Source organism: Nannospalax galili, unplaced genomic scaffold, assembly GCF_000622305.1.
Source record: "Nannospalax galili isolate Female #2095 unplaced genomic scaffold, S.galili_v1.0 scaffold311, whole genome shotgun sequence".
Taxonomy (NCBI): Eukaryota; Metazoa; Chordata; class Mammalia; order Rodentia; family Spalacidae; genus Nannospalax; species Nannospalax galili.
Window position 1 is genome coordinate 4,450,051 of NW_008330298.1, and position 13,243 is coordinate 4,463,293.

General features: G+C 43.3%; 1 protein-coding gene across 1 annotated transcript; it reads left to right on the top strand.

Moving 5' to 3' along the window:
• The first annotated feature begins 479 nt into the window (after positions 1 to 479).
• Positions 480 to 12,580, top strand: Akap14 (A-kinase anchoring protein 14). The gene is made up of 3 exons (XM_029569014.1): positions 480 to 1,518; positions 2,818 to 2,997; positions 11,471 to 12,580. The coding sequence occupies exons 1-3, from the start codon at positions 487 to 489 to the stop codon at positions 11,525 to 11,527; spliced, it is 1,269 nt and encodes a 422-aa protein (XP_029424874.1). The 5' UTR covers positions 480 to 486; the 3' UTR covers positions 11,528 to 12,580.
• The last annotated feature ends 663 nt before the right edge of the window (positions 12,581 to 13,243 follow it).

The following is a 13,243-nucleotide window of genomic DNA, read 5'->3' on the forward strand; positions in this document are numbered from 1 at the left end:
GAGATCCACTTGCCTTTGCTTCCTAGGTGCTAGGGTCAAAAGTGTGCACCATCATGCTGGGCGTGGTGGCACTCGCCTTTAATCCCTTGGGAGGCAGAGGTAGGTGGATCTCTGTGAGTTCAAGGCCAGCCTGGTCTAGTGAGTTCTAGGCCAGCCCCACTACGGGGAGACCCTGTCTTCAAAAAGGCAAAAAAAAAAAAATGTGTGCACCATCGTACTTGGCAGCCTATGACATTTTAAGTCTTGTAGTTTGGAGAATGTGAAAAGCCTTGGTTTTCAGGAAAAATATATTTCAATTTCCAGATATAAAGCGTTGGTAGGAAGGTCTAACTCCTATCCTTAGGCCACAATCTCCTCCCAAGATACAACTGTTGCCTGAGTCTTGTAATTCTTCAAGAGACAGTGTGTGTTTATGTGAGTGCTTTTTGTGGCTTGTAACCATACATACACAGAATAACTTCTTGATTTTTTTTAATGCAAAGGAAAATGTATAACAAAAGAAAGCCTCCAAACCGGAGGTTAACGATTGTGGAGAGCAGTAGTATAAGCAAGAAGACAAAACCAGATGTTCAAGAAAAAAAGAATGTTAGCGGGTCAAAGGACAAGGCTGTGATAGAGCCGAAGAAGCCTGTGATAGCGGAGCCAAAAGACAAGAAGACTGTGACAACTGTGACAGATACAAAGGACAAGAGGATTATAACAGACACAAAAGAAAAGAAGATCCTGACCATCCTGAAAGATCCCAAAGACAGGAAGTCGACAGGGACAAAACAGAAGAAAACTGTGACATTTGCGCCAGATGTAAAAGACAAGAGTGTAACCGACACAGAAGAAAACAAGATTGTGATAGAACTGAAAGAAAAAATCATTATGCCAATATCAACAGAGAAAAAAGAAACGGTTATGAGAGACATAAAGAAGGAGATTCTGCCAGCTGTGATGGAAATCAAAGACAAGGTCCCAGTGCCAGAGGTGAAAGAAACGAAAGGTGTGCCAGCTTTGCCAGAGATAAAAGACAAGGCTGTGGTAATTGTGCCATATATAAAAGAAACGCAGCCTCTGATCCAGGTAAAGGAGAAGGTGCCTGTGCCAGAGGTGGAGAAGAAGCCCGTGGTAGAACTGAAAGAGAAGCCCGTGGTAGAACTGAAAGAGAAGCCCGTGGTAGAACTGAAAGAGAAGCCCGAGCCCGTGGTAGAACTGAAAGAGAAGCCCAAGCCCGTGGTAGAACTGAAAGAGAAGCCCATGGTAGAGAAAAGAGAAGACGACGAGACAAGCAGTTTAGCTCGGACTATAGTTGACAATGCCATAGCTTCTGCTGTTTGGTTTGTGGAAGGTAGTGGTCCTGCTGGTTTGCCTAAAGAATTAATAGTCTCATTATTGCAACACCACACTCCCAGACAAGTTAACAAATTCATGCTGTTTACAGATGCTAGAAACCCTGTCAAGAACATCAAATGGCTCAGTCATGGTGAATTCACAGCAGAAAAGGGTCGTATACAAATTGAGTATTTTGTTTCGGTAAGTTACTTGACCACTCCAGGTTCCTCAGGAGGTGAGGAGCAATAAAAAGGGTCTCCACTGATCAAAAATTTAACACCCTCTGGCATGGTGGCATACACCTTTAATCCCAGCACTCAGGAGGCAGAGGCAGGTGGATCTCTGCAAGATCAATGCTACCCGGGTCTATAAAAAGAGTTCCAGCCCCGCGGGGACTAAAAGGGGGCTTTTTCTAAAAAAAAAAAAAAAAAAAAAAAGTTTGAGGCCCTGAGAATCATGAAAAGGGATGATGGCAAAGACAGCTAGAATAAATAAAGATAATTTCCACATGGGTTACAAAATCAAGGTGGGAAATTTTTGCTTTATTTATTTAAATATTTCATTTATTATTTTTATTTTACGGTATGCGTGTATTACCTGCATGTAGGTAATTGCACCCGTGTCGTGCAATGCCTGTGGAGGACAGAAGAAACTGTCGGATCCCTGGAACTGGAGTTACAGACAGTTGTTAGCTGCCATGTGGGTTCTGGGATTTGAACTCAGGTCTTCTGCAAGAACAACCAGTGTTCTTAACCGCTGAGCCATCTCTCCAGCCTTTATTTTTTTGACACAGGTTCTCACTATGTAGTGCCGGCTGGTCCTGGAAACTGCTGTGCAGACAATGCTGGCCTCAAACTCACAGAGATTTGCCTGCTTCTGCCTCCCAAGTGCTGGGATGAAAGGCATGTGCTACCATCCCTGGCTGTTTTGTTTAAAATTATGTACACATAATTTAAATTATGTTCACATGTGTAGCAGATGCCCCGAGAGGCCAGAAGTAGGCATTAAATCTCCTGGGGCTGTAGTTACACGCAATTGTGAGTTACCTGACTTGGGGTCTGGGAACTAAATTTTATAAACCACGTAATGGCTACCAATTGAGTCCAATTTTACAGATGGTTGGAGTTCATTGCTTTCTAGTAATCCCTGTGGATCTCCTGGGGTGAAGTAAGCAGAATACCTATTTCAATCACCAGTTATTTTCCAATTATCCACACTTGCCTCCCCAGTCAGGGTATGGAGAAGTGTGTTGTGTGTGTTTGGTCTATATGTACAGGTCTATACCTAAGAGTGTCCCAGAAGCCCAAAGCCATTCCAAGTGAACTTTGCATTCCTGGCTTACTTTTCTCCTCTACCATGGGAATACTTGGGAGTTGGTTCTAGTTTGAATTGCAATAAAAACGCCAGGATTTCAGAGCTGTATCGTATTGCCTTTGTCAAAAGTCTTTGTGCTGAGCCTGTTTTTCTTTCTCTGAGCTTTCTCTTTTTTCTATGAAACAGACTTGGGAGTTTCAAAACCGCTGGGCATACTACGTAGATTTTATAGAGAGGAAAGATTTAATTCACTCCTTCTACTTTATCTACCATGTGTGCTGGAGTGCCTCCACTGCTGTGAGACCCATGGCACGAGTCAGTGCTAATGCCTACTTCACCATCAAGTTCAACAAAAAAAGCCCTCCGGTAAGCTTTTCCTTTTGTTCCCTGGTCCCTTCAGTGAGGATTCAGCTACAATGGAGACTTCTCTAGCCATGAACATCAACCTCCCTCATTGCAAACTTTTTTTTTTTGGAGACAGGATCTCACTATGTATCTCTGGCTGACTTGGAACTCACTATGTAGACCAGTGGCCTTGAACTCACAGAGATCCACCTGCATCTGCCTTCGGAGTGTTGGGACTAAAGCATGTGCCACCACACTCAGCCTTTAAATTAAAAAAAAAATTATAAGTGTTTTACCTGCATACATGTAAGTGCACCTGTGCCATGCAATTCCTGCAGAAGCCAGAACAGGGCATCTGATGCCCTGGAACTGGAGCTACAGACTGTTAGTCATCATGTGGGTACTGGGAACTGAACTTGGGTCTTCTGCAAGAGCAGACAGTATTCTCCAGCCTACTCCCCCTCTGCACTTTTTGAGACAAGGTCTCAAAGCCTAAGTTAATCCTGAACTTACTATGTAGCCAAGGATGGCTTTGAAATTCTGATCCTCCTGCCTCTGTCTCCCAAGTGCTTGGATTACAGGTGTATGTCACCATGCTGACTCCAATGAATGAATGATTTATGGATTTATTTGTTTCTGTGGTACTGGGGGTCAAATCCAGGGTCTCGCACATGCTGGATGGGTACTCTGCCATTGAGCTATAGGTCCAGCCCACAAAATATGATGGCCAAATTTCTGCCTTCATCTTACATGTCCTGTCTGCAGCACTTATTATGCTGATTGCCACCCCCCCCAAGATACTTTGCTTCTGGGCTCTAGAACATGCTCTTGAGGTGCCCTTCATGCCTCACTGACGGTTCCTTTTAGTTTTCTACTGGTGTCTCTACCTCACACTGACCCTTCATGTTGGAGTGTCCCAGCACCCAGGCCGCTTCTCTACGTTCACATGCTTACCTTTTCCAGTCTCATTGGCTTTAAAGGTTACCCAGGGGCTGGAGAGGTGGCTCCATGGTTAAGAATACTGACTGTTCTTGCAGAAGACCCGGGTTTGAATCCCAGCACCCACATGGCAGCTAGTAACTGTCTGTAACTCCAATTCCAGGGGATCTGAAAGCCTCTTCTGTCCTCTGCGGGCATTGCATGACATGGGTGCACTTCCTTACATGCAGGCATAACATTCACACACATAATGCAGCCTATAGTCCCAGCCACTGAGAGGCTGAAATGGGAAGATCACTTGAATTCACAAATTTGAGACCAGCCTGAGCAACAGCAAGATCTGTATTTCAAAACCAAGATACAGACAAACAGAAACTCAAGCTAGGCACAGTGGTGCACAAGTTACTCTTAGCACTCAGGAGGTTGAGGGAGGAGAATCACTTGAATCCAAGAGTTATGGCCAGCCTGGGTAAGACAGTGAGATTCCTTTATCTCAAAAAATAATAAGTGAATCAATAAGGTAAGTAAATAGCACTTAGATCTTATGGTTTCCAACTTTATACCTCTAGCCCAGACCCCTTCACTTTGAGGTTTATCAAAGCATTTCACTTAGTTTTCTTTTTTCTTTCTTTCTTTGAGACAAGGCCTTACTATGTAGCCCTGGTAGGCCCAAAACTCATTATGTAGCCCAGGTTGGTCTCAGACTCAGAGAGACTCTACTGCTTTTGACTCCCAAGTGTTGGGATTCAAGATGTGTGCCACCATACTCAGATCATTTACTTAAATTTTTTAAAAATTATTTTTATGTTTTATGTATGAGCTTATTGCCTGCATTTGTATAAGTGCACCTGTGTTGTGCAATGCCTAAGGAGGTCAGAAGAGGGCATCAGATCCCTTGGAAATAGAGTTACGGATGATTGTTAAGCTACCATATGGATGCTGGGAACAGAACCCCGGTCCTTTGCAAGAGCAGCCAATGCTCTTAACTGCTGAGCCGTCTCTCCACCCCCCTCACTGTTTTTAACAGATTTTTTTTCTTTTGTTTCTGTGGTGCTGAGGATTGAACCTAGGGCCTTCTGCAAGATAAGCAAGTACTTTACCACTGAGCTACAACCCCAGGCCTGAAACTGAATGTGTGTTTTTCTCTTCCACATCGACCTACTTGTAGTCTTTGAATCTGAGTTGATGGCTAATCCTTGGATTGTTCCTTGATTCTTCTTTCTCTCTCACAGTCCTCAATGAGCCATTAAGAAACCGAGGCAGCTGTAGCTGCAAAGCTCCCACAATCTCTCCCCACTCTGCTTCTACCACCCTGCTCTAAAACATCTTCCTTCCTTCCTCCCTCCCTCCTCCCTTCTCCAAGATAATTTCAAGTTTCCACCCTTGCCCACATGTAGTAGCCAGCCAGATTGGATCTTAAAATATTTTATTATTTCTATTGTATGAGTGTGTTGCCTACATGTATGCAAGTGCACCTGTGTTGCACAATGCCCACGGAGATTAGACGAGGGCATCAGATTCCTCTAGAACTAGTTAAGGACAGTTGTTAGCCACCATGTGGGTGCTGGGAACCGAACTTGGGTCCTCTGAAAGAGCATCCAGTACTCATAACTGCTGAGCTGTCTCTCCATCCCTGGGAGTGGATCTTATAAAGTGAATTTCGGTCATTCTTCTGTTTAAAGATCTATTTTTATTATTTATGTGTATGTATATGTCTGTGCACATGAGTGCCGTTGCCCACAGAGGCCAGAAGAGGGCACTGGACCTCTCAGAACTGGAGTGATGGCTGATTGTGAGCCACCTGATATAGGTGCTGGGAACAGAATTTGGGTCCTCTACAAGAGCAGCAAGCACTCTTAACTGCTGAGTCATCTCTCACTCCTCTGTTTAAAACTTCCCCAAAGTAGTTCTGGAACTTGAAAGTACATGCAAATTACTTAGGGGGAACTTGTTAAATGAAGATTCTGATTCATCAGGTCTGGGTAGGGCTGGAAAGGATGCATCCTCAAAAACTTGTAGGTAATGCTGACAGCACACATCCAGAGGCTGACATTTGAATAGCAAGGGCCTTATGTGATCTAGTCCCTGGTTATTTCTGTGTTCTCATTACCTCTTTCTCCTCACTTATTGTGCTTTAGCCACTCTGATCTTGCTATTCCTCCAATAAGCCTGGTAGAGGTATTCACCAGTCCTTTTAACTACATTTACTCCCAGAGGCATGCATTTCCTGCTACCTCATCACCTCTCTGCCCTATTCTTTTCTTTTTTCCCTTTCCCCTTCCCCTTCCATTCTTCCCTTCCCTTTCCCTTCTTCCCCTTCCATTCCCCTTCCTTTCCTTCCCCTTCCTTTTTGAGTAAGGGTCTCATGTAGCCCAACTTGGCCTCCATTTTACTAAGTAACTGAGGATGACCTGTGCATTAGTTACTTTTTGTAGCTGTGATAGAAACACTGACGAAAGCAATTGATAGAACAAAGAGTTTATTTGGGCTTACAATTCCATAAGGGGCAAGAGTCCATCATGGCGGAGAGGCATGTTGGCAGAGGTGGCTGGAGGAGGAGCAGAAGCTAGGTGCTACATCTTCAAACCAGCACAGGAAGCAAGAGAGCAAATGGAGATCCTGCAAGACTTAAGAACTCTCTAAGCCCACCCACAGTGATGTGCATCCTCTAGGATAGCCACACATTCTAAGACCTCCCAAAACAGTGCCACCATATGGGGACAAAACATCCAAATACTTGGAGCCTATGGGGGACATTTTCATTCAAACCACCACATTCCACCCCAGCCCCTATAGGCTCATGACCACATAAAATGCAAAATGAATTTAGTCCAACTTTAAAAGTCCCTATAGTCATTACCAGTCTCAATACTATTCAAAAATCCACAGTCCAAAGTTTTTTCTGAGACTCAGGGAAATATAACTGTAAGCCCCTATAAAATCAAAAGACAAATTACATACTCCCAACATACAGTAGAACCGAATACACATTACCATTTCAAAAGGGAGAAATAGAAGCAGAGTAAGGAAATTCCAGACCAAAACAAGACTGAAAACCAGCTGGGCAAACACCAAATCCAGTAGCTCCACGTTCAATTCCTGGGACTTTACTTCCAAAGGGCTTAGATGACTCAGCCTCTTTAGCTTTGCTGCATTCAACCCATCTCTCTCTCTTGGGCTGGTGCCATTCCCTGTATGCAGGTCTTCTTGGCAGATGCCTCACAGCTCTGGCATCACAAACGTCTTCTTGGGGTCTCCATTGCCAACCAGGCTTCACCTTCACAGCTACACGCAATGGCCTATCAGGGCCTTCTCTAGGCAGGGGAAACCCTGCTGCATGCTTCCTGGCCTTGGCAGCTCTCCGAAACCATAGAGGAAGAACTGATAACCCCTTCACTCTTGCATCTTTCATGCCTCTAAAGCCACTACTAGGTGAACAACACTGCCAAGTTTGACTGCAAGTTTTCCATGGACTCCAGCCTGCTTTATCTATTTTAGAAGCTTTTATCTTCAGTGGTCCCTGCAGCATTTTCCTTTCACAAATTGGAGGCTTAACTGGGTGTGGTCTTGCCCTGGAGGTACTCTCTCCATTGTTTAAAATCGAATCTCTAGGCCCCTCCTTAATCACTTTAATCTCCTTATCAAAGGGATCCTCTCCAGCACATGCCAGGGCTCCAACATTAACCTTCCTAGTACTCTTTTTCAATACATCCTGTACATTCTGTATTTCTTTCTGCTCCACTTGCTCTTTTTTACTGTAAATCTGTATAATATTCACCATCAATAGCCACACCACCATTTCTATGTTTTCCACCAGAGAAATTAGTCCATGGCTTTTCAAATTAGCCTCAGGTAAGCTTTTTGGCTGTGGCCAGACTCCAGCCTGACTCTGCCAAAATTTCCCAATTGCTGCTTAAGTCCTTATTTCCCTCTGGAACTACATTGTACTCAGCACTACTTTCTCGCAGGCATCTACTAGACTGGCCTGTTAAGCTGTGCTTACAGCAATCAACTGCTTTTCGAGCCCAAACTTCCAAAGTCTTCCACATTCTTCCAAAATCCCATATGGGCAGATTTTTCACAGTCAACACCCCACTTCTGGTACCAATTACTGTATTAGTTACTTTCTGTTGCTGTGATAGAAACACTGACGAAAGCAATTGCTAGAAGGAAGAGTTTTTTTGGGTTTACAGTTCTAAAAGGGGCAAAAGTCCATCATGGCAGAGAGGCATGTCGGCAGAGGTGGCTGGAGGAGTGGAGGCTAGGCTCTACATCTTTAAACCAGCACAGGAAGCAAGAGAGCAACTGGAGATCTGGCAAGGCTCAAGAACTCTCTAAGCCCACCCCCAGTGACATGCTTGCCCCAGAATAGCCACACCTTCTAAGACCTCCCAAAACACCGCCACTATCTGAGGACAAAATATCCAAATACTTGGAGTTTACTTTCATTCAAACCACTACAACCTTGAATTTTGGATTCTCCTGCCTCCACTTCCTAAGTTGCTGGGATGACAGGAAAGTGCCACCATGCCTCTGCTGGATAGCTTTAGTGTCAAACTTGACACACCTAGGTTGAGGGAGCCTCAATTGGGGAATTGCTTCCATTGGACTGGCCTGTGGCCATGACTGTGGGGCATCTTCTTGATTGTTGAATTATGTGGGAGGGCCCAGCCCACTGTGGGTGGTGCCACCCCTGGGTGTGTGGGCCTGTGTTGTATAAGAAAGCAGGTTGAGCATGGGCCAGGGGAGCAAGCCAGTAAGCAGTGTTCCTCCATGGCCTGTGCTCCAGCTCCTGCCTCCAGGTTCCTGCCCTGAGTTCCTACCTTGGGCTCCTTGATGAACTGTGACCAGGGAGATGTAAGACAAATAAACCCTTTCCTTCCCAAGTTGGTAGTGGTTGGAGTGTTTTGTCACAGCAATGAAGAGACAAACTAGAATAATGCCCAATTTATGTGTTGTTGGGGATAGAACCCAGGGCATCATGCATGTGAGGAAAGCACTTTACCAACTGAGCTACACCCCCAGCTCCCCCTTGTTTTGAAAGAGTCTTGCTATGTAGCCTTGGCTGAACTGGAACTCACTATGTAGACCAGGCTGGCCTCAAACTTGTAACAATCCTGCCTCTACTTCCTGAGTGCTGGGATTAGGATGTGCCATCATGCCTGGCTTATTTTCTTTTTGAGTCAGGGTCTCCTTAGGTAATGCCTGATTCTCCTGCCTCAGTGTCACCACTGCTGGGACTACAGCATGCACTAGCATGCCTGGCCTTTCCTGCATTTTCTATACTACCCAATGCTATTTTTCATAACACTCTATTACTTCCAAATATTCTATATAATTATTTTGTTAATGTTTGCTCCTTCACCAGAATGTAAGCACCATAAACACTGGGATTTTTTTTATTTTGTTGTCTTTTTTGTTTTGTTTTTTTGAGACAGGGTCTCTCTGTAGCCCCAGCCGACCTGGAACTCAGTGTGTAGACCGGGTCGGCCTTGAACTCACAGAGATCAGCCTGCCTCTGCTTCCCAAGTGCTGGGATTAAAGGCATGTGCCATCATTCCTGGCACACAGGGATTTTTTTTTTTGACCTGCTACAAAACAAGGCCTAGGAAGTAAGTAGTAGGCTCTTAATAAAAACCTGAAATAACAGAAGCTTATAGGTAGTAGGTAGACCATGAATAAAGTAATCTAGTGACAGCTGGTGTAGAAGGAGCCAGAATATTATCTATGAATTCAGGTTTGGGATCCTCAGAGCAGGCCTGTGAACAAATCTAATGGCTGGGATATAACAGCCATAAAAAGTGTTATTCTCAGGGAGATGTAGCTCAGTGGTTAAGAACACCCAGGTTTGGTTCCCAGTACTCACATGGTGGCTAACAACTGTCCTTAATTCCAGTTCCAGGGGATCTCATGCCCTTTTTTGACCTTCACAGGCATGGCACGACATAGGCACACTTACATACATGCAGGCAAAACACTCATACGCGTAAAATAAATTAAAAAAAATGAATTTTAAAATACTATTTTCTATTTGCCTTCCCACTGTCTCACAGAAATTATCTGAGCTCCATCTGATTCTATGGATTTATATAGGGACCAAATAAGTCACTGTGACAATGTGCTCTAATCATCCTACCCTAAAACAAGCCTATCTCTTCAGAGTTTGGAACCCAAAAAAAACTAAACAGTTGCAAGACGTGGAGAGTTCACATTTCCCTCTCTCAGCTTTCTTGCTGATTGGCAAGGGCAGAGATGGTTCAGTGGTTAAGAACACTTACTGCTCCTGCAGAGGACCTGAGTTCAGTTCTTAGCACCAATATCAGATAGCTCACAACCGCCTGTAACTGCAGCTCAAGGGGGTCCCATGCCTTCTTCTGGCCTTGGCAGGTACCTGAACATAAGTGTACACACACAGACACCCACAGATAAATAAAATAATGTCAATCTTTGAAGAAAATCCTTCAGTAAGCCATAGCTGGGTATGGTGACTCATACCTGCAAAAATCTCAGCACTTTTGAGGCTTAGGCAAGAGCCTGGGCTAGCAGTATAAGTCCTTATCCGAAAAAAAAAAGTATTTGTTGGACTTGTGACACTACTTTGAAGGCTATGAAGTGGGTCCTGGCTGGCGGAAGTAGGTCACCAGGGATGGGCCTTTGAAGTTTGTATCCACTTCCGGTTTCTGCCTGTGTTGTCTCCCTCTGTGCCATATGAACATGTAATGCCCCATACTCCTGCCACTCTGCCTGCCCTAACATCATGGACTGAAATTGTCTGAAACCAGGAGCCCAAAATAACTCTTCCTCTTTGGAAAAGAAAATATTTTTTGGAGCTGGGCATTGTGGCACACAACTGTAATCCCAGCACTTTGAAGATGGAGGTAGGAGCATCAGTTCAAAGCCAGTATCTTTACCACACACTGAATTTGAGGCTAGCCTGGGCTCCATGAAACCCTGTCTCATAAAGCCAACTGAACAAAAAGTGTATGTTGGGAGTGGTAGCACACTTATAATCCAATCCTGGCACTCAGGAGGGAGGCTGTGGTGAGAGGTTTACTTGAGTCTAGGTAATCAACACCAGTATAGGTAATATAGCAAGATCCTGGCCTCAAATTAAAAAAAAATTCCAACATTGTTCATACATATCATTTCCTTCTGATGCCATTCCTAAGAGGTAGAGAGTCACAGCTGAATAAATTGGAATAGGGAAAGAAGACAACAAAACAAAACCTTGATTAAAAATACAAAAAACAAAAAGCACAACCCACCCCCTCTGCAAAAAAAGAAAAAAACGTAAAAGACTGATTCATGCTCCTAATGAGGAACACGGGCCTCTGCCTGTGTCTCCAATTTTGTGAAGTTGCTTAAGGTATCTGTGGCCAAAAAGATTGTTTTCAGAATAAGTGTGAAGTGATGAAGAACTCCCAATTATGGACTCCCAATTCAGAAGGGAAATGAATTCTAGAAATGCAAATATATATGTAGACAAATGTAGGGAGGGAAGGAAGGAATTAAGCTTTGGTATGGTTGAAGGCTTACAGTTGTTCCTCTCTCTTAGGATCTGCCTGTTGATGTCTCCTATATCTTTGAGAATTCAGAATTACTTCTAAGGTAATAAATACTTGGAGACTTATTTTAAAGGGGTGAGGGTGAAGGTTGGTATACACCAGGAATCCAGCAGGCCCAAAGATGCAGATAATTCATGTAGTTCTCACTTCATCTTTGGACCACTCCTCCCACAGTCAGTATGGGCTGAAAGCAGGGTTCTGCCCCTGTTTTAGAAAATTGTTCTTAACTTCTTAATGTATGTTTTTTTCACCAATCAGAAACTTGTGGATTAGTTGATAGAACAGAGTGGGGCAAAGTGGGTCATGTCTGTTCTTTCTACATGAACTTTCAAAGTCTTTTTTTGGTGTTAGAAATCAAGCTCAGGGCCTTTCACATGCTAGGCAGGTGCTCTACCACTGAGCTACAGCCCCAGCCCTCTACAGAAAACTTCATACTGAATTAACTTATGTATAATAACCCCTTTCTGAATTAACTTATGTATAATAACCCCATTCTAAGCATGCTTGGTGGTGCATGCTTAGAATCTCAATGTATGGTAGGCTGAGGCAGGAAGAGTGATGTGAGTTCTGGGCTAGACTGGGCTACAGAGATCATGTTTCAGTGCCTTCACCAAAATCACATTGAATTAATTCACATATAACAATCTTTTTTTTTTAAATAAAAAAGTCTCTAAACTTTTTATATGGGCCTAAAGAATTGTAAAGAATGTGTGTGTGTGTGTGTGTGTGTGTGTGTGTATGAAGTGATGAAGAACTCCCAATTATGGACTCCCAATTCAGAAGGGAAATGCATATCTGCATCATCACTTTTCCCCTAGCTACTACTTGCTCACTGGTAAAGTAACAAAGAGGGAATTCTGTTATGGCTCAGTGTTTTGACTATAAAATATTTTTGTGGTTTTTTTTTTCCCTTCTATAGACCAGGAAAGATTCGCTTTCGAGAACAATGGCTGAGGGACATTACTGAGACCAAACACATTCTGTTGGAGTCCCTTCCTTTTAAAGTTGTCTGATTTTTTGTTATGTTTTAGAACTCTTTATAATCAGAATACATTAAAAATATGATACAATGCATCAAACCACAGAATATTTATTGAATAATAAACTTGTGGACTATAGACCAGGAAAGATTCGCTTTCGAGAACAATGGCTGAGGGACATTACTGAGACCAAACACATTCTGTTGGAGTCCCTTCCTTTTAAAGTTGTCTGATTTTTTGTTATGTTTTAGAACTCTTTATAATCAGAATACATTAAAAATATGATACAATGCATCAAACCACAGAATATTTATTGAATAATAAACTTGTGGACATAATCTGACTGTTTTTGCATTCACTCATTTTTCCATCCTGCAAATTTCGCATTAGCAGGGCAACCAGTAAGTTGTTTTCTATCTTCAAAAAGGTTTTTCCCATTGTTATATCATCATTTTAGAGTCTTGAAAGTACAGAGCTGAGTTTTGAGAGATGCTAAAGTTCACCTGCTGGCACTTGGCCAATGTTCCTCCTTTGTGTGTGTCTCGAGTCTAGACATACTTTTCATGGGCATGCTGAATCACAAAATGGGAAAAGTTCTACTGCTCATACTAAGCAATATCAAGAGTTCCCCTGCTCACAGACCCCTTCATTTACTCTAAGGTAAGCCTCATCAAACTCTGACACCAGACATGTTGCCTTTTATAACACACCATCACAATCAGGATGGCAGCAGTGTGGCTTGAGGACAAGGGGGACAATGAAACAGGGATGGGGTTAAAGACC

Bases quoted from the DNA above. Each gene is read 5' to 3' on its own strand.
- Akap14 (XM_029569014.1), top strand. From the start codon at position 487: ATGTATAACAAAAGAAAGCCTCCAAACCGGAGGTTAACGATTGTGGAG. The intron at 1,519-2,817 runs GTAAGTTACTTG...TCTATGAAACAG, and splicing joins AAATTGAGTATTTTGTTTCG to ACTTGGGAGTTTCAAAACCG. The intron at 2,998-11,470 runs GTAAGCTTTTCC...CCTCTCTCTTAG, and splicing joins TCAACAAAAAAAGCCCTCCG to GATCTGCCTGTTGATGTCTC.